This window comes from Thunnus maccoyii, chromosome 10 (genome assembly GCF_910596095.1).
Source record: "Thunnus maccoyii chromosome 10, fThuMac1.1, whole genome shotgun sequence".
Lineage (NCBI taxonomy): Eukaryota > Metazoa > Chordata > Actinopteri > Scombriformes > Scombridae > Thunnus > Thunnus maccoyii.
The window spans coordinates 30,968,321-30,991,005 of NC_056542.1; the positions used below are offsets into that span (position 1 = coordinate 30,968,321).

A 22,685-nucleotide genomic window follows, 5' to 3' on the forward strand; every position below is an offset into this window, starting at 1 on the left:
CAGTTACTGAGCAACTTTTTTGAAGTAGTGCTCATATGGATGGTCCAAAATGGAAGGGGTCATTTTCTAAAGAGCAGGAATGTTCTAAGTAAATTTCATGCAAAGTGGCCATTAGATTTTATTTCTGTCAAGTCTTCTGTATGAGAAAGTTTGGTCTAATGGCAGCGTTATAATGGGGCCAAAATCAACATAATTCATTCATTCAATTCATATGCAGAACATCTAGTAAATATAAAGATCTTGCTCTGTGGCCGAGTTGTTAGAGACTGATATATATATAATGCATAAAAGGTCAAAGGTCCTTTTGAACATTCTTTGTTCAATTTATCTGGGATATGTCCCTCAAGTTCACAGAAGTACAATATTAAATCTCAGGAGTATTCCTTAAGTTCTAGCATTGTTAGGGTGAAAATAACATCCATGAAACCACTTAAGTCCATATTTCCTCTGCAGCTGTTGGTGTGTCCGTAAGTGAATTAAGCTTGACTCAGGCTTTGTTTTGTAGTTTCTATGCAGGCGCAGAAACAAACAGGTAGATATGTGTAGATGTGAAATCACCTGGATATGAGCATGTTGGTCTTTGTAAAGTGTTGACACACAGTGGATGCACATTCCTTCCTGCTACTGCTGTCAGCTAGGCCGAGTGAATAAGCGCACATCTGCTGTAAGATCGATATTATCTCCTAAAACTATCCAACAGCTCCAGGTGATGACACATTCAGAGCACAGAGAGGCATTCCTTCTTCAGTGGTGCGTGGCGAGTGCTTTTTCATGGTGTTTGACTGTCTCGGCACAATACTACATCTCAGCTGTAAAACTGTATGCCTCACAAGAACAGAACCACCAAGGCTTGAAACACACAGGATGTAAAAATCCTTTGTCCTCGGTTGCAACACTCAGTACTGAGCTCAAAACCACTTTGGCAAGCAACTTCAGCACAAGAACTGTTTGTTGGGATCTTCATGACATGGGCTTCCATGGCCAAGTGGTCGCACACAAGCCTGAGATCACTATGTGCAATGCCAGGCGTCATCGTTGATATACTGACTAGAGTGATGATTGAGTGATTAGTTCCACTAAGGGGAAATCTTAATGCTACAGAATGTAATGCTATTTTAGACAAGAGTGTGCTTCCAACTTTGTGGCAACAGTTTGTGTTTGTCCCTTTCCTGTTTCAACATGACAATGCCCCTCTGCACAAAGCCAAGTCCATAAAGAAGTGGTTTTCCAGTTTGGAGTGGAAGAACTTGACTGGCCTGCACAGAGCCCTAACCTCAACCCCATCCAACACCTTTGGAGTGAAGTATGTATCATATTTTTTTCTCATTTTATGTTTGCAATTGCACTTTTTGGAGAATTCTGTAACCCTGGTTTTGAAAAGTGCTAAATAAATAAAGATTCTTCTTTATCTTCTCTGGAATAAACTGGAACATTGACTCCGAGCCAGGCCTTATCACCAAACATCAGTGTTGGACCACTAATGCTCCATCAAATTCCTGCATGTTCCAACATCTGGTGGATGACCTTCCCAGAGATGTAGTTTATCCATAACCTCTGGACTGGAGCTGTCCATATTTTGTACATATGGTCAATATCTATATATATATATATATAATATAAATTAAAGGACCAGTGTGTAAGATCTAGTGGTATCTAGTGGAATGGACTTTGCGGAAATGGAATATAATATTCATAAGTATGTTTTAATTAGTGTATAATCTCATGAAAATAAGAATCGCTGTGTTTTCTTTACCTTAGAATGAGCCCTTTATATCTTCATAAAGAGCAGGTCCTCTTTCATGGAGCCTGCATGTTGCACCACCATGTTTCTACAGTAGACCAGAATGGACAAACCAAACACTGGCTCTAAAGAAGGCCTTTGGTGTTTTTCACGAGTTTTGCAGTCACTGTAGGTTCTCCTACACACTCGGAGGGGGAGGAGGAGGGGTATTCAGTTGGTTGCAATCTGCAACCTCACTGCTAGATCACACTAAATCTTACACACTGATTCTTTAATTAAAAGATTTATAGGGTTAAAAAGTCTCTAAAAATAAATACCTGCACCGAAATTCATATTTACTAATGATTACTATATGATTTCACCGTATATGTTTCTGTATTTTGCATTAAGTTAACTTCAGTATATGGTTGTACTCCTATACATGTGAAAGCACAAAAAAAACATAAAAAAACTATAAACCCTGACTGATTTACAGTACATCAATCATTCACATTTATACAGCTGGAGGCAGAAAAACAGTGCGGAGAAAAATGGCTGACTGAGAGCAGAAACAAGAGAGCATGATGGGGTGAGCCAACTCTCAGGGTAGAGACAAAGTGAGTGTATATGTTCATATCAAATTCATCGTTCCCTGGCCTACGATAAAAGCAAGCAGAGAGGAAGTGATGGTCATTAACATTCCACCTCACTTTCTTTCTTCACATTTGTATTTCCTCCTGAATTGGAACGAGGCCAGGAGGCCGGGAGGGGACTGACTGGCCGGGAGAATCCCCCTCAACTCACTTTATTCTGCTTTTCATTTGTCATCAAATGTTGTTGACAGTTATTCTTTAATGTAACAAATTGACTATGCACACTTCTTGTGAAACGAACAAGACAAACATGTTTATTTTAATAATTAAGAAAGAGACCACATACAGTATAACTGTAAGAAGTTGTGGTATTCAAGGGTCCTGGGAGCAAGTAACTTCTATGTTACTTCTTCAGGCAACTGTCTTACTATGTGCCAGTTCTTTTATGCTAATTTAATTGAAAATTTGAGAATTTTCACCACTTAAGCACAATAACTGACTGAGAGTCCTGCCTCATGAACTTATCCAGATTTGACTGTGAATGGACTATGAACTACCTACATCTGGCACTCAAGCACCTTGTTTATTTATTTATGCTTATGCATTCAAAACCTTTATTTCTATACTAGTATTACATGCTGCTGCGGTGTGGTGTAATATCAATACCTTGCTGGTGCAATATCTGTTTTTTCTTAATGTGCAGTATCTCCTTCCAACTGCTGCACTAGTACTTCATTAGAAGTGCTGTAAATAATTGTTATAAATAATGTAATATCTCTCAGACCTTGCTACCCTTTTTAATTTAAATGTACCCTGTGCAAATGGCAATAAAGTTTCATGAATCTTAAATTTGAGCTTATTCTATGTTGCCTTTTTCTAAATGAAAGTATTAAAACCTGTGGCCAGGTAGTATTCCAGGAAAGAGACACTTTATACAACGGACAGAGAGTAGGAGGGAAGGTGGTTTAAGGAGAACTTAAGTTTATTACAACTTGCGTAGCTCTGGCCGTCCATTCTATCTGTTATGATAACATTTACTGAGATATTGGAATGTTGCTACAAGAAACATGAGCGTCCAGGTGATCAGACAGGTTGTACACAAACCCCCAGGTTAGTCTAAATCATATGGAAGAGAAAACAAAAGTAAATCGTAGCCAGCTTTGCTGAACTGTTGGCTTGTTTACAACCTATTTGTCACTGCGTTCTCAGATCTCAGCAATTAATATGGTGAGACGAATTCTTCATCACTGCGACAATCAATTAATTAATCATTATTAACAATTAATAGAAATTAGCCTTTAATTGCCTCTAAAAAGTAGTTAATTTTTGCACAGTAGTAGGTTAATCGCAGTCTGAGCTCAGTAAACTTTCCATATTTATTCACTGGTTTGATTTCTTAAGGTCTGATTTATAAAGACCCATCCTGGGTCATGCTGTTCTCATAAACCCATTACCATATTTTTGTGTAAAGTTCTTTCTCTATACTTAGTAACAACTAGATTACATCGGTGATTTAATAACAGATTGTACCACTCAAATTTAAGAAATTCCTTGGCTGGTAAATCCCTTAGCAATGTGTAAATGAGTTACACTGAAACTTGCAATTAGTAATGTGAAGAGAAAAGTCATGAGCCTGAACACATCTTTACTGTTAGGCTAGGCTAATGTAATCAGAGCTAATGCATTTTCTCAGGAGAAATGGTCAAAACCAAAGGATTGTTGGAAGTATTACATCCAAAATGTTATCAAAACTCTCATGAATTATTTCCACTGCAGGCTCCACTATTCTTGACCCAGGGTAAAAAACAGAATACAACCTCAAATTATTGAGATGCTGATTCCTACAAAAGTAGAATTATTGGATGTCTGTTGTTTGGCACATTATGGTTAGTAATTTGCAGTATTTGCAGATTACAGGCAGGCGGATTCTGCTAGGATTAAGAAAACAGATGACCTATGTAATTATTATAAATCACAGGAGGAACCCAGGTATTAACAGTGCTGTGTGATGAGGGCTTTAGTTAGTGGCGCTAGATCTTGGCTGTCGCTGCTATACATTGTGATTTCAGGTGATTAGACAGCTGGAGTTTTACATAAATCACTTGCCTAGTGCTGCTTTAAAATTCCCTGTGGAAAAGAGAAGAAGTCCTCTTTGCCCTCTGTGTTCTCCCCTCCAGATGTATGCCTGAGGCAAGCAGTGGCACATATCTGGGAGAAGCCCAGACTGTGGCACCATGCCCTTTTCCAGCCATATATATCTATTGCACAAGAGCACAATCACACTTGTGTACGCTGCAGGAAGGGTGGCAACTACAGAGGAAGAGCGTGTGAGTTACAGAAAATGTGTAAAGAGTGTGTGAGCTGCCAATGGAAATACGCCTTTAAAGACATGAACAAGGATAATAGTGTGCCCATCAGCTACAACACCCTATGACATAAGACTATACTCCACACACGCACACGCACACACACACACACACAGACAGAGAGAGAGAAAGATGAACAGTCCACTTACTTATTCCATGCTTGTCTCAGCTTCTTAGCGCTGTACACTGTAAAGCGGTCTGTAATGAGGACAGAACAAACAAACAAACAATTAAATCATTGAACTCGGACCTGCCATCTGGTTCATGTGCATTTATCTTAGCACATTAAAGTTACTCACATGCTGCAACTGTTCTAAAATATCTTCAAACAGAACTCCTAAATGCAGCAGCGAATCATGCTCAAGTCCACCGAAAAATCAGTTTAGCAAAGATACATAACATGCTGTAAACTGTACATCAACTGCACCTTTCAGACCATTGTTTTATAAGTAAATCTTATCATAGTTTAATAAGCGTCTGCTTTCTGTTCCTTTTTTAATTTGCTGTTGATGTAAATAACTTCCTGCACAAAGTTCTTAAATAGTGTTTTAAATAGTATTTCTGCTAAAAAGAGAAACTCAACAGCAGAGTAGTGAGTATGACATCACTCAGTTGCTGAATTTCACCTGTAAGGTATAATAGTACAAGTAATCCTTACTACCATTTAACACTCTGCCATTGAATACTGGCTGTTATTAGGAATCACTGTCAGTCTGACAACAACCAAGACCTTTTTATTTCACTGAGTGTGTCCTACCACACACCAGAACCTGATCACACTAGAAATTTGTACTTATTTATACAAAAATAAAAGGAATCACTACATGTCCAAAGGATTGTGGACTGTGTGAACTCAACTACAGATGTGTTTTCCATTAAATACAAGATAATATAATCAACCTCAACCCCACAAATGGCTGATAAACAAAAACAACTCTTGTGACAAGTTGAAAAACAGATCTGTCACCTATAAGTAAAATATAAATGTGTAGCTTCTATGTGATTTGTACAAAAGGCATTTTGACTTGCTGTGGAAGGAGCAGCAGAGGCGTGACTAATAACACTAACGATGTTGTGTTCCATTTAAGTGTGAGAAAGTTAGTGTGCTGGATCATCTTAATGGGATGCAGGCATTATTAATGTAATTATTTACACCTGTGCTTTTCCTGCCATGACATACCAAAAGGTCTGCTTTGATAAAAGTCTATTATTGGCTGTGTCTACCACAATTATTTTTAAAGATGTCTATTGGACAACCAGACAAACCAATTCAAATAGTTGGAATTTTATTGCAAAGAGCTGCTTTGTATATTAGTTTATATTAGTGAGCCAGATCGAGGAGTGGCTCACATCAATTCAGAAATGTTCTTGAGTAATACTGCATGAACTATGTAGCTCTGCTGCAAAGCCAGACCACATTAAATTGTCATATTTTTAAGAGGAGTTTGGTGAGACAGTCTCCATATTTCCACAGCTATGTTTATTATGCTGTGAGGGTGTGAGGTTCTGCACTGTTCTCTTAATCTCGGCCAAAACTGCCATGTGGACACACAGTCAGGCTGCGGCTGCCAGCCGACCAGCTACCAAGCAAGCTAGCCAGCCACCCAGCAAGCTAGTCCACCTCCCACACTGCCAGCCTAATCCTATGGCCAACCACCCAACTGTCTTTTAGCGGCCCCTCAGCCTGCCAGCTAGCCAACAGTGGGTCCAGTCAGCCAGTTCAGTGCCAGGGCTGGCCTGAACTGGCCACAACTCCCTGGGTGCCAGAGGTGAAGGCTGCCAGCCGCACTACCCAGAAATAGACAGTGGGAGGGTGTGGAGGTAAGAGGAAGAGGAAATGATGAGATGATAGGCATGGCTCTTACTATTTAGATTTGAGATATTGAATAAAACAAGAGATATATACATTTAAAAATTCCATAATATGTCTGTCAGATGAAATATTTCTGTTACATTTTAAGATTTGGAGATATTGAAGTATTGTATTCTTTTTGTAATAGTGATGTTGCGTAAATCATGTGTTTGTGGACTACTGTATTGCTGCTAACTTCTAAATGGATCTGACAGGAAAGGCTTTCACTAATCATTATATATCACCCAAACTACTAAGAACAGCTTCTGCCATTTTGAAAACAACAACAACAACAGAAAACTGCTGGACTTCACAAATGTAATTTCCTTCATTGAAAAAACAATCTTAAAACATAATTCAAATTTTATTGAATTCTCTAAACTTGCATACCAAAAGAAATGAAATACAAAATGTTTTCCTCTATTTTCCCTGTTATTTTTTAACCAGAGAAGACAATTGCTCTGGTACTGTGTGTTAGGTTGTAGTTTATTTTATTTTTGTCTGCATACTACTCTGACTTCTGTTCAATAAAAAACCTAATAAACAAAGAAAAAACAGGAAACTTACATGATCATCAGATTTTAATGCACAGATCCATCAGTAAACCTGAGCTGAGATGTAAGAACAAAAGTGGAGGGAAAGAGCTAAAGCGAGATATGACTGGAAGCGAGGAAGTATCTGTGGAACCTTTTCATAACCACAAAAACGTTTTTTTAAAAAAAGGGAAAAAAAAGTGGCGCCTCCACTCTGAGGTCAAGCCACACTTTCAAGTCTGAAATCCAAAGTTAAGTCATGTATTGCAAATGCTGGGATGAAAAACGATGGAAAGTGGTGTGCATTTAGAGGTAATCGTGAAAATGTGATGAATCATAACCAGAGGAGCGATACAGTCACTGTGTTTTGGAAAAGTGTGCAGATAACAGTCAGCTCAGAGGAGATCAGTGCTGCTGTGGAAACTTCTCCACAGTCAGCGGGAAGGTTTCCAGACTGACACAACACTGCCATCTGCTGCTCACTGCAGCCTCTGGAGTGTCTGGGATTTTATTATCAAACTGGACAAAACTGCTCTTATTTTTTGAGACAATAAATATTAGGATATTGCAAAGAACTTATTAAGGATATGGATTCAACAAGTTCCCAGATTACAGTAATAGACCTTTACAGTAATTAAAGGATTATAGATATATACAAAATAATATCCATCTAATAATCTAGTCGTCTATTTCTTTTGTAACACTGACATTGAACTGAACATCCTCTGTCTTTTGTCCTAACTGTAGCTCTATTAGAAGTAAATAAAAGGTGTGTGTTATACACACGATTCACAAAAATCAGACTCCCTCTAAATTATTTTAATTAATTTGATTTACTTCAAAGTCCATGAAACTGGAACTACAAGAAATATGGTGCAGAATTTTAAGAAGAATGGTCTTTAGGTCAATGTATCTTATTAAACCTTAAACATCATGTAAAGAAATAAAACACCTGACATATACTGTATAGTACTTTGGTTTTGTTGTCTTTGAATTTGGTTATTCATACACTTAAAAGTTAATTTTAATGCATTGCCTGCAGATTATAATCCCATTGCATCCGGAGATATTTTTTTCCTACAAAATAATCATCATGTCACATCTACTTTCACAGATTTCAACCCCACAACTATGACAGTCTCTGATTATAATCAATCATAATGTGCCTGTGATGACTATTACAGTCAGAGTATGATATAATTATTGTGCACTCTGAGGCTTGATGATGCTTTATGAACACCACCATGCGGTTAGGTTTTACCAGATCATCTCTGCTAACATCTCATTCTTCCTGATTTATTAAAAGAGAAACCATGATAACATAACAACTGCAGACGTCACGTGGACAGATGCAATGCTCTGAGGCTGGACAGGAGGAGTGTGTGTGTGTGTGTGTGTGTGTGTGGTTGTGTGGCTCAGACAGCTTGCACAGCTGTTCAACACTGTATGAGAGGCTAACAAGAGCCAACTGTCACCATGGCCACAGGATGAGAGATTACATTTGTATGTGTTGTGTGTATATGTGTGTGTGTGCGTGACCATGAGAGTCACCCCGGTTGGTCCCTAATTGGCCACTGGAGATAGGAGGCTGGGTCACATAGCTTTGTGATGCCTCACTGCCCCGCACCATCACTCTAACCCTCTTTATGCCCATCCTTGCCTGTCCCCTCTCCTCCACTCCAGCTCTTCTTCCCTCCATCAGCTAACACTAATCTGCAGTCCCTCTATTCATGTTCCCTCTAAAAAGCCCTAATGAGCTCCCAGAGGGCACGGCTGCCCTGCCAGAGCTGCCACCCCCACTCCTCCTGCTCCTGCTGCATACACTCAGCTTTTGGTAGATCGTCCCATTGGTTCATTTTGACAGTCATGTTTGAGAGCAGAGTATACCTGGTAGATCATTGGCTCCGTTCCTATTATACATCCATGATTGGCTCTGGTGTAAACATGTTGAGTGACAGTAGATTCTATAGCTCCACTAAAAAATTGTGTATGCTAAAGTGTTAGCATGAAACCTACAGTCATTCATCAATGCGTAGGCTGAAATGTTAGCATGAAACCTGCTATCATTCAACATTGTGTAGGCTGTGGGGTAAGCATGAAACCTGCTATAATTCAACATTGTGTAGGCTGTGGGGTTAGCATGAAACCTGCTATCATTCAACATTGTGTAGGCTGTAGTGTTAGCATGAAACCTGCTGTCATTCAACATTGTGTAGGCTTAAGTATTAGTATGAAACCTGCTGTCATTCAACATTGTGTAGGCTGTAATGTTAGCATGAAACCTGCTGTTATTCAACATTGTGTAGGCTTAAGTGTTAGTATGAAACCTGCTGTCATTCAACATTATGTAGGCTGAAATGTTGGAATGAAACCTGCTGTCATTCTACTTGGTGTAGGCTGAAGTGTTAGCATGAAACCTGCCATCATTCAACATTGTGTAGGCTTAAGTGTTAGCATGAAACCTGCTATCATTCAACATTGTGTAGGCTGTAGTGTTAGGATGAAACCTGCTATCATTCAACATCGTGTAGGCTGAAGTGTTAGGATGAAATCTGCTGTCATTCAACATTGTGTACGCTGAAGTGTTATCTCTGGTGTTCAGTTTTAACACTGTGTTGGTATTGGCTCCTAAAAATCTATCTATCTAAAAAACAATATAGTTGTTTCTAGAGCAGCTATTTTTACACTAATGTTCAAATATTATAGGCTACAAAGGAAAACCATCTCATATGACATATACAGTATTTACCAATTCCTCTACTGATAAAATGACATTGAATGATGACATGAAAACTCAACAGCATCCAAACAGGCTCCATGGTTGTGTATGATAAAGTGTTAGCTCAGAGTTTATGTTGAGTGATAATGCTCCAGGCATTTTATCATGCACTATGTTGACCAATAAATGTCTCCATGCTAACACTGTAATGTTATCATACAGAATGATGAGTAATATTAAGCCCAAAGCTAATCATTTAGCGTACATTATGTTCAGTAACAATAGGCCCCATAACACTTTAGTATATACTATGTTGAGTAAAAATAGGCTCCAGGCTAATATTGTACATTCAGAATGTCAGTAGAGTCCAAGCTATCTATTCAGTATGTTCACCAAAGACGGCTTCATGATAACATACCTACACTATGTTCTTTACTTTGGTCAAGGCTCATTATGATTAGGTTTAGTGAGGATTAAAGATGCAGTAATAAGTTAGTGAGGGTTTACAGCATGAATGTAGTCACAATAGGTTATTACTCTATGACATGACAGGTCTCACCTGGTTTGAAGTGAGGCAAGGAGTTAACACCAGGCCAGGAATCCTCAGATGGGGTGCCGAGGACCTGAAATAAAACACCAAAAAATGGAGAAGAGAATGAAGCAAGGAAACAAAGTTTTTTGTGATAACCTCAAACAGTTTCCATGAACCCAATTTCTCTTGTACATGACTTTATTGTTTAGTGGAAACAAATATTGAGCTAGTTAGCATGAGAAGCTAACACATAAAGGGTATAAACAAATGATAGCGATAACCACAGAAGAAGGAGACAATTATCAAAAGAAAACATCAAGAATAAATTAATCACAGTCATAGCCGCTTCTGTACTTCTATCATATTTTATATAATTTCAAGACTTGCATACACAAAAATAAAGACAACTATAACATTTGTAATACTTTTTTGTCAAATATAGAACAAAAAATCCTTGCTGCATTATGTCAGCATTCAAAACACTTCAATTATCATTTTATAAGTTAGTAAATCTTTGTATAATGTTGTGAGCACTAGTTAGTGTCTATCAGAGGTTGACCAACAAGCAAACTAAATAGCAAATATGAATTATTATAGACTACAACTGTTGCCTAATCACAGTAGTAGTAGTAGTATGCATGTAGTAGTGTGAGAGAGATAGAGAGACTTGACGCCATGATTGGCTGTATGGCAAACTTGAAATACCGGCACAAAGGCATCCCATCGCTTGTGCAATAGTCATGATAGGTCTATCTTTTATGGAAAGGCTGGCTAAGTTCTCACGCACATAGCCTGGGTTTATGATGACAAAACGCAGAGCAGCGGACATGCCTTCGACATGATCCATCACAGCTAAGCAGCATAATAGTTTCCAGATTTTCAGTTGTCTCTGATCTGTGCAACACACACTACAATAGAGTAGCTGCTCAAGGAATGGTTGGATTTATACTGCCTGTTTCTGTGCAATGCATGCAAACAGTGGGCGGAGGTGTGTTGTTGGATCACTGGGATAAATCTGTTTCAGATTGCTCTAGTTGGCACAGCTGGTAGACAAAGAAAAAGAAGAATGAAAGCAGAGGTTGAAGGAATAACAGGGTATGTTTCCATAGCAGAGTACCCAGGACACTGATCTGCTACTGGTCTCCTTCACATTTGTCTTAATTCCATCTGTGACCATGAATTAAACAGCTGACAAGATAACACCACTCCTGTTGACTTGAGAAGTATGTTACTTAAGTTACTCATACAAAACTGACTCGCTCAAAAATGAATCCAAAGTCGCACAAACGCAAAGGAGGATGGGTTGTGTGGTTAAAGGGGCATTAGTGAATCCATTACTGAAGTCTAATGGAAACCAGAGGACATCACAAAAGGTCAGAGGCTTGTTTATTTTCTGCTGCTCTGTATATATGATGTAATAGCAAAAAGCACCAGCAGAGGGCAGTAAAGCACCACGAGGCAGACGTCAGAGGGTGCTTCGATAAGAGAAACAGGACAAAGAGTTTCATGTAAGCTCAGCTATTGAACTTCACTTAAAAAAAAGTCCCGATGTTCTCTTTTTGATTTGTGTTTTAGCAGCAATATTTCAGTTCTGACAGAATATTATTAAATATTTTAACACATGACTTTGGAGTGATTACAGATTTAACATTAAGCCAACCCTGATAAAGGGCTCAGATGACTGCATTAGTGTCGAGGGGATTCAGTCGCTGTTTAACAGTTGGGAGTCATTACCACTGTTTCTCTTTATCAAAGCTCCTACCTACTAGAGTCATCACTGATTGGTTATAAAGACAATAATATGGCGGTAATGGCAAAAGACAAAACTGAGATTATATGGGAGGTATAGTATTGAAATGTTTTCCCTAACCGGGCAACAATGTCACCATGCAGCTTTGCCACATGATGCATACTCTCCCTCTTTTTCACTGTGTATGACTCATGTGTGCTAGGATAGAAATATTTCTGACCAGATCAAGATTTAACTTAACTGAAATGTTGCTGGTTAAACGTTTGTTTAAAAAGCCTTTTTTTTCAAGAACCACAACTCAGAGTGACACAGAATTTGGCATGTACATGATAGTCTTCGAAAAGGGAGGGGTCAGTCTAAACCTGAGCAAGTTATTGACCTATAATTTTGTATTTCAGGTGATTCCAGTGAGCAATTGAGGAAAAAGGGGTCATATCTGGTCGGGATGGCAGCGGCAATGAGAATGGATGGCATTTTCAAGAATCCAAGTGAGGTGGGAAAGTTTGTTGAAGGAAAAGTCGGAGCAGGATAACTAGAAGTGGGATGGTCATAATTGACTGTGTATCTAAACGTCAGGGATTAAAAGCCCTGAATATCAGTACATATAAAGATCATAGTTGTGTGGAATGTTTCAGACTTAGACCAGAGGTGATGGAGAAAGGAGTCATTAGCGGAGTCCCACTGTCAGTAGAGTCGTTTGAGGATGTTGAAGGTGTGTTAGAAGCAAGAAGAATGAAAAGATTCAGAGAAGGGGAAAAAACAGGACAGTAAGCCGATATGTTTACCTTTAAAGGAGAAGTTCTGGAGAGAGTGTGCCTGGATTATGTGAGCTACAAGGAGAGGCCATATGAGAGGGCTCCTCGCAGATGTTTCTGCTGTCAGGAGTACGGACAAGTTGCTGCAGTGTGTAGAGGAGTCAGAAGATGTAGGAAGGACAACTGCGAAATGGAGGAGTGTAAAGAGCAAGCAAAGTGCCTGCATTGTGAGGGAAAGCACCATGCTGGGTCAGCACAATGTCCAAAAAAGGATTAAAGAAGTTAAAGTGAATAAAATCAGAGCAGAAATGGGTTTGTCTTATGCCAAAGCTGTTAATAGGGTGGAAAGAACCAATGAGATGGTGGCAGTACAAAAGGAACCGGAGCAGAAAAGGAATGGAGTTGAACAAAATATCTGCATGGACAAGAAAGGCTTTTTGGCGTTCATTGCCATGGTCGTCAGTTGTGCTGTTGAAATACATGGGGAAGTCACAAAGGATTAAGATGGTGTTGGACGCTGCCAGGAGATTCTTGAATGTTGTGGACATTTCTGGAGAGGAGCTGGATGTAACACTGAGGGAGGGATTTGCACAACCTCAGGCAACTGGGTCTGGGTTATAGAATAGACAATATGAATGGGAGCATTTGGGGTGAATACTGGAAATAGTTAACAGTGTGGAACTGATAAAATCCAGTAGGTGGTGATAATGCGCTTAAAAGCTGTGTGCCAACGCCAATAAACAACAAAGAAGAAGAAGAGGCCAAAATTATAAGTTTTATGATGGGCTTTTTCAACAGTTTTTTCAAAAATTTGAAATCACCGCAACCGTGAGAGGTCCTTGAGCATACAGTCATAAATGTGCACAAAAAATATTAGGCTGATGGGTCCAGTAGTATGCGAGATGAGCTGCAAACAGATACACAGACACACACACACAATCAAACACATGATCCCCTCCAGGCTAACACCTGGCGGACATAACAAGTGTTGTGCCGTGATGCTAAAATTAACTTCAATATGCAGAAAGCCCTGCAGGACAAGCAAAAAAACACTGAATGCAACAATTTCAGCTACAGCAAAGTTAGTTAAGTAGGTCTTGATGTGACTGTACCTCGTTACTTTGAAGACTATTCTTGTAAGCAGCACATCTGTAGATTTCACGCAGATTTTCAAGGCTGAAACATTTCCCTCAATGTTACAGTGGTCAGCGGTCACCTCATGACAGCTGCCTTCAGCCTTTTTGTGTGTTTATGTTCTCTGCCAATTATATTTAACGTGGGTTTCCCTCTTTGAATACCTGACACTTCTCTACCATCAACACGCCCGGAGCAATAAAGGTGATGGCCAAATCTGGTGGTCTGTGTGATGTATAATAGCAGAAGTACTTTCATACTAAGACTAAGCTGTCAGAACATCTGCTGTTACAGAGGTGAAAAGAGGACGGGAAAAGTAAATGGAGAGTGGCCCTCTGTCAGTGTTTCACCTTCAAGTTTGGACGAGCAGGATCATGACAAGGCAGCAGACAAGATAGAAGAGTTTCTTGCAGACAGGGGTGGGCAGGATGAGTTATGGATGAGGAGGAAAGGTTGTGGGAGTATTGCAGAGTGATGGGGAGGAATGAGGGGAGCATGTGAGTGGATCTCAATCTGGTCTACAAAGCTGAAATCAGCCTGCATTATTGATGGAAGAGTTCAGCGGCCTTTGAAGTGAGGACAGGGAGCGCTGGGTGTGAATGTCAGGGTCTTTATGAGGAACATCAGAGGAGCAAGAGGAGTCATAACAGTACAGCTGGGGGTCTAGGAAAAGAGCTGAAGCATCACCCCACACCCGGACAGCGGAAGTCAGGCCGGCTCACGTTGAGCTCCTCGGTTTTATCACCCAAGAAAGAGGTCAAGAGGCAAAACAACAGGAATCATGGCAAATACAGTGTATTCACAGAGTTCTAGGACAGTGATGTATTATTATGTATTTGGCTCTTTACTCCAGCAGATTGGATTTTAAATGAAATAATGGGACTCACGCAAGAACATTTCTGTGTTGTTCCTCTAAACCTCAGACTTTTCTCTGTGAGGTTTACTCGTATGATTGTTCCAAGTTGGAATCAACAAACTCTCTTAACTTCACAAACTTGCCATAAATCATTTCTTTCAGCCTGATGAATGCCACCTGTTCATGAGATTTCATCATTAGCCTGCAATAAAAGGCAACATTTACAAATACAAGTAAAATTGTCATGAACTTATTAAAGTCACTCCTCCCTGTGTCTTGATAATCTTGCATGTGATTGGCCAACACAGTCATATTACACTGTATTGCAACAACACTCTGTGTGTCAAGTTAGGGTTATGGAGGGGACCCCGACTGTGCTGACTCACTGAAATTAATGAGAGGGCTGCATTTTTAAATGCAATGTTGGTCTGAACATGGTGTTTCACTAATAAATTCCTACAGTGTTCATCCAAGATGAATTTAAACACCCTAAATTATATAAGGGAGTCAGCACTTGAACTTAATATCACTTTATAATTTCAAGTATAATGTGCTGGAGTACAGCGCCATGTGTCACTATGTGCCTACTACTTTCTGACTGCATTGTTTTCATCAGTAGCAAGCTGTAAATGACTAAAATCTTTCAAATGGTGACATGGAATACAGTGATGGGAGGCAGTAATCCCTGGTGTATGAGATGCCACATGTGATGGATGAACCATATAATTTGTCATCTTGTTAATTAAAACACACCCTTGGGCCAATCATTATTTTTAGGGAAAAAAAGGGAACACAATAGCAAAATACATGCTGTAATCCCTCCAGGTTTTGTCACAAACATTTCATTGGTTAGGTATTATACCACAGCTATTATGTTAATATCAGACTAGCTATTTGACTGAGGTAAGCAGTAGTACTGTAGGAGTGTGTTTGTGGCTTAAATTACACATTATCCCACATCATATCCTAATGGCTATAATTATATGCCTTCAAACAGATTGGATTGATTAAAGGGTCTTAGGCATACTTTTCACTGTTTTTGTGGCTTAGTGTGTCTGTGCTGACACTGATTGGCTGGTCTGGAGACTTAAGAGAGTGGTTCTTCTGCAGTGACAGTGAATTCCAAACCCCCAAACAGACATAGAAATGGACATGTGAAACAGCATGTTGAAAGAAAGAGGACATGCCGATCCATCAGAGAGGGCAGGGGCTGGGTCCATCTCTGAACACGTGTGAGTGTATGGAGAGAATGACAGATCAGAGTGACAGAGAGAGAGAGAGTCATGCCACGGAGGAATTCCTAAAAGGTCACAGGCCATGACCTTGAGTTCTGCATGCACATTCTCCTGGACATACATACTCTTACCCCCCCCCCCACCAGCTAAGTTACAGACCACCCACCCAGCCAGACACAAACAGTATGTCTGACCTTCGCAAAGGAACACTTAATTATATTTATGCTGCCAGGGAGAGAATGAAGACATCAGAGAGATTTGACTAGTCATTGCCCTGAAAGCAGATCAGACACTCTCATTAATAGACAACTGACATGAGGAGTACATTACAATCAATGTGATACACACTAATTCCACAAGAGAATTTGAATTAATGCATATTCCCATCAATTGTCATTATATGTGTATTAGGGGTTGGTCATGGAGAGGGCACAACAAGAGGATGTCATTAAAACAACAGATTATTTCAGTCAAAGCTCAACTGATGAAAAATACTGTGGAACATGATGGAAATATGGTATTTATGTTTGTTTCATGTATTCATTTGAGGAACATTACTGTGTCCTCATCGCTCCACACATATCTGATGTTTCCGTCTCTTCAGTGGATGTTTATGTCCCATGCTTCAAGTATGTCATGATTTATTCACTAAGTCTGTTTCCATTGCACTTTGTCTCATTTTGCTGTTATTGATGTACCAACGTTACCTCCTCAGCTAAGCATAAAAAGGTTTGTGATATTTCAGGTTTTTTTATCTACAAATTGAAAATGTGACTAAAACAAACAAACAAAAAGAAGTAAGGACACACAGCTATGTTAAAACAAATAATGACATCAATCCTTTAGCCTAATGCAAATAGGAAATGACCGTCTGAGGTCCAATCTAGTTTGGCTACCCAAAATAAAAACTTAGGTGATTTACATTACCCTAAAAATAATAAAAAGTGTTTTGGAATTTCAAGTTAAAATGTTTCTCCAGTGTTTTAGTAATGCACTTCCATAGAGTTTGTGGTCTCACAAGATTTAGATTAAAAAAGAATGGTCAAAATTGACTCCACATTTCTAACAGTGTAAACTCAAGCGTGTGCTTGATGACATCATCAGGGTTTTTTTGTCAGACTTGACAAAGTGGTGTGTTGTTAGTAGGACTGAATAACTAGTAAACTCAACTTCATGTGTAAAAATCAGTGGAATTCTACTTTAAACTGTAAACTTATAACGCTACAGTGGAGAAGTTGAGTAACCTTTGTCATGGCATTAAGTCATTAGTTATTTATGTATTATTTAACTTTCTACTCACACCTGTGATTAAGAAGTCACAAATGCAGTGAGAAAGCGAAAATGGTGACATTTTTTTCGTGGCAGATATTTTGACTTGTCATTGCAGGAAAAGCACAGGTGTAACTCATCATATTAATGAACAATGGCTCTGTTGCATTTTAACTGCTCCAGTCAGCCATGATAGTGAGGCATCATGCACAGAAATACCATGGAGATGAAAAACATAAATGGAATGCAGCATATGTTAATGTTATTATTTACATCTGTGTTTTTTCTGCTATTATTTTTTAAAAACACTGGCAGTTTGTTTGAGGTGCAAGTTTGTGTGAGTTGCATTTGTTCCCTCACAGATCCATCCCTTAATCCAAACATAAGTACCAGTACTGACCCCAGTTCCAGCTGTATCCCGCCCCCGCCTCATCCACATTCCTACCTCCACTCTTTGTCTTTGTCCTAGCATTGACCCTGGCCTTCATCTCCTCCTTTGCTCCAACCCCCCCCCCGCCCCCAGTCCCACCATGCACTGCTCTCCAACCTCGCTTCACAGCCAAGCAGATTGGGGTCACCTCCAGGCAGGGGTCAAACGGATCAGAACCAGAGCCAAGTGGATCAGTTGTCTCCCACTGCGAGTGGGTGGAATGTGTTCAGTAAGCCCTGACTATCCTGTCTGGGTTTCAGCAGATGGATGCTCCTGTCACAGACGCAGCGGCTGTTGGTGAAATAGCATTATTTATCTCCCCAGCCGCCTCTCGCTTTCTCCTGAGGGTAGATAAGCTCGCATGTGCACCGGCTTACTGCTCATAGCAGGAATACACTTGGCTTCTCAATGGGTTCTTATACTGGTATGTAACTTTAAGCATCATACACACACTTTTACACAGAAACCTCTTGTATCATTGTAGTTTAGAGTGAATAATATATATTTTTTTTCCCAGTGAGGACAGCTTGTGCAACTATTCTTAATATGAACAGCCAACTTGATATACGCGATGATACATTATGTTGGACTCAGATCGACTACACATAACTATCATGTCATGAACTCACACCTGGCTCCAGTGATGGAGGCAACGGATTATTTCAGTACTGACTGAGAAAAGAAGATAAAAAGGATACAAGCAAAGGAGGGAACACATTTTGTGAACTAACCCCAAAACAAGTTGATTTGTCAGCTGTATAATGTCCCTCAGTACACATGTTGGTCAGATCTCTTCAGTAACGAAATGTAACTGATACTTATCAAAAACGTTAATTTATGTTATGCTTTTGTGCATTATTTGATTTTTTAAACTCTAAAATATCTTGAAAATCATGTTTGGGTCGGGCTCTATTGAAGACAATTTCAAAAATACATAGGTGTCGTACAACATCAGAACAACACCTGTGGAACCGTACAGGATGAATGACAGATGAAAAATATGCTTATTGTCAAGAGTTAAATGTTTAGATTGATACCACTCTCATGTCTGTACGGTAAATATGAGCAGCCGATTAGCTTAGCTTAGCTTAACTCAAAGACTGGAAACAGGACAACAGCTAGTCTGGCTCTGTCCAATGGCTCAAAAAAAATCTGCCTAACAATAACCCTCTAACACCTTATATCTTACTTTTCAAATCTGTAGAAAAACTGTGTGTTAAACTGACATGCTGTGGTTTTATGGGAGAGTTATGTGCTGGACGCAGTAGCTTCCTGAAGTCTGCCCTGGTTGCCTAGCAACCTCGCATAGCTCTACGTTTTTGTGCATGCTCTATTAAAGCTACCATAAAAAACCAGCACAGTTTAATTAAAATACCTGCTCAAAGATAGCCAAAGATTGCTGTATATGATAGCATCATGACAGGAAGTTTGGGTTTATGGTATTTAAACTGCAGGGAAACTGTGACATTGTAATGTGGAAGCAGCGTCTATAGCCATTCATCTGCTGTACAGCAAGGCAACAAGAATATTAATGCAGCCGTCCTATAAGCAACATATAAATATCTTAATTGCACTAATGCTTTACTCTGATTAATGACCATAATAAGATTATTATGATCATGTAAACACAAACAATGCTTGCATGTAAATAACTAGTCTCATGTACAGAAATATAAGCTATCACATTATCCATGGCTGTCAGATTGACAGGGTTCATATTTCACCGACACGTTTTTCACTCACATTAATATAAAGAGGCAGCTCGTTGTCTTTTCAGTTACACACACACACACGCGCACACACACACACGCACGCACGCACTGACAGGTTATTTCCTGCAGATAGACCTGTCCATATTCATACAGTTCCTCCAGTGGATGTAATCTTTTGTGTGGTGACAGCTAGTTAACCAGCTAGAGTGAACCTGGCCTCATCGCCCACAACTTTAATTCACACAGACATTCCCAGAGAGAGTGTGTCTTTGTTTGTGTGTGTAAGATGGAGAGGTAGGTATAGAAAGACACAACCACTTTAACACCTATCTAAAGTAAAGTGCAGCCATGAACATACACACCGCATGTCTGCGGAGAACCACGGCTGCTTCATTACTAAAGACGCCGGCCTTCATCAGAAACAGACACTTTGTATAAATAAAAGTGTGTATTAACGCCTTGCTCACGCAGACGTGTACATAGAGAGCTGTAGGGGCAGAGATAAGCCAAGGAAATGGCACAGCCTTAATGCTGTCAAGGATAATAACAGTGTGGAGGCGGGGTAGAAGAGGGGAATTGGCCTGGTGAATAATATCTGGTTTAACAAACAAGTACAGAACAGAAAATCAGCCAGAGGATTTTTTTTCATTTATTTATTGGCCACAGAAGCCTAATTCAGTGTTTAATTGTTAATGGACACATTAGTGAGGACGAGAGGTTTGTAAAGAAAAATGTTGGTGTTAATGGGTTTGTGTCCAAATAACAAAAAAACCCCAAAAAACCCCCACAAACTTTTCAGATTCTTCCTACAGATACACCCAACAAAAATCTGATTGCACACAGAGCTGATACATTTAAAAACAGGGATGTACAAATAGTTTAAAACAAAAGGTGTCTAACAGGACAGGACATTAAAGATCAGAGAGCTAATGACTGCGCTGAAAGATACAAAGTATTTGCAGATGTAATTAACAGCAGGGAGGGGGAAACAGCATAATAATAGTAATATTAAAATCACCCTGCCACACTGTCAGGTAATTATTATGAACAGATTTTGAAAGTGTTGACCATAAAAAGCGTTTCATATCCCTGCATGTTTATATTTCCTACAGCGACTGCTGTACCTGTTTATTATTGATCAAGAAAAATGCCAAAGTAGCTGGAGTGAAAAGAATGATTCCACTGTCTGCTCTTGCTTAAGGACAATTCCAGTCTTATTTTTGTAAGTTTTCTATTTCAAAATTCTGTTAACATGGCAACATCTCTACAGTGAGGTCCAACGTGGAACACGAACACGATCAGACACGTTGGAAACAGACCAACGGTTTAGAGATTGGCTACCACTTCATTTTTTCCTCTCAATAAGTTTGACTAACCTGGGGGTTTATTTACAACCTGTCTGGTTGTCTGACTGAATCTTACTTGTCACCTCACTCAGAGATCTCAGTTAGCTTACTCAACAGTTAACTTAGTGAGTACAGTTCTGTCTTAACTAACAGGAATGATGGCCAAAAGTTTGATATGAGACCCAAATGGAATGAACTGCATTATCCTTTCACACTAGTCTGCAGGGTGGATTAATCGAGGAGAAATCTCAGGAAACTGTCCTGCACTGATGCATGCGGTGTGCTGCACTGAATCTTGAATTAACTTATATTTGTTGAATTTCAATTGACTTTTGTGAGCGCAGCTATAGCCTGAAGCCTACTGTCTGTCCTGTGATTAAAGATGATGGATTAATTAAAAAGGTATGTTTCTGAATCAGTCTATACAATGCTGTTATCTTCAGCTTACTGAGTCTCTGTATCTGACTTCTTTTAGCAAAGATCACATGGTGGTCTGTGGGTCTGTGCAAAAGTCAGTTTGCCTGGTAATCAGAACAGATGATGAAATGTTACAAAACTTCCAGAAGTAGTTACTTTTTGCTGCTAACCAAGCTTTCACACACTCTTAACACTGCCCCCAAGACAGCAGCACATGCAAGGCAAGAGTTTTTCAGCAACAATGTACACACCCCGTTACACTGAAGTGCTGGCTAACAGGGGGAAAAACTCCGGGGCCATCCAGTGACATTCCAGCTCTGCGGACGTTGTGTTCAATGTGCCGACTCAACTCCTGGCAGGGTGCCTCTCAAACTGTGATGGAAGCTGACCTTTCTTTTCCTCTCTTCAAACAACATGGCCTTTAAGATGCTTCTGACTCTGCATAATTCATTGATGGTGCCCTTCACATGAACCGCTGAGGCTGTGCATCCAAACTCTGACCCATCTGACAGCCCGGCAGCAGACAGACAGGCTGCAGAGCAAGCAGGGTGGATGGAAATGTCAACATCAGGCTAACTCTGACAGGTAGGCTAGTTTTGTGATCACACGTCGCCTTGCCAAGCCGCATACCTCCACATTTCCATATTCATCTGTCTTTGCTACCTCTCACTGACAGCTGAACGCACACTAATACAAAACATGGAATGTGATTTGGATAAGAAATAGCAAGGCCCATCAACATTTTCTAGGCAATGGAATATATTTATAGTTTTGACTTATAAACAAAGGTAGGTTTGAATAAAAGTAGCAGGGAAAAAAAGCAGGAATATCAAAGAGAATTAATGAGATATGTGATGTCAACATTTATGGAGACTCCTGATACAGTAATAACTTTTAAATATGTACTGTATATGTATCTACAGCACTGGCTCAAAGTATTGCTTTTTATGAGCATAATTATCTTTCAGTAGAGCTGAAACTTGAAGTTTAAACTTACAGTACAGTGCTTCACTCTCATATAAAGCAGTGGTGTCTAAGGTTAGTTTAGGTTTGATAGTCTAGGCTTACTTCTCAAATAGTAGGTTAAAAAAAATACTGTTTCATATGACCTACCATAAATCTAGAGCACTAGCCATTGTGGTAGATAGATATTTGTACTGCCTTGCACTCCTGCACTACTTGTGTACATATACCAAACATACCACAACCCTGTATTTTAAGCATTTATATTTCCTATTTGCCTGTACATACAAGCTATGCACTTACCGAGCACACATTAGCACCACCTGTACATCAGTCAATGTGACTGATGTACAGGTGGCAGATAAAGGTCGGAAGCTTCAGGTAATGTTTACAACAACATCATTGTTGACAGGCTGGTTTGAGTATTTATGAAACTGCTCATCTCCTGGGTCTCTACAGTTTACTCAGAATGGTGCAAAAAACAAAAAAAAATCCATTGTGTG

General features: G+C 39.6%; 1 protein-coding gene across 3 annotated transcripts in view; it reads right to left on the reverse strand.

Annotated features, from left to right (window-relative positions):
* The window catches only part of cdk14 (cyclin-dependent kinase 14), a 202,693-nt gene that overhangs the window by 55,659 nt on the left and 124,349 nt on the right, over positions 1-22,685 (reverse strand). For all 3 annotated transcript variants that reach the window (XM_042423787.1, XM_042423789.1, XM_042423788.1), the window contains 2 exons: positions 10,343-10,406; positions 4,829-4,877 (listed from right to left, as the gene is read on the reverse strand). In XM_042423787.1, the coding sequence (XP_042279721.1) occupies positions 4,829-4,877; positions 10,343-10,406 (113 nt within the window). The remainder of the gene's footprint in view (positions 1-4,828; positions 4,878-10,342; positions 10,407-22,685) is intronic.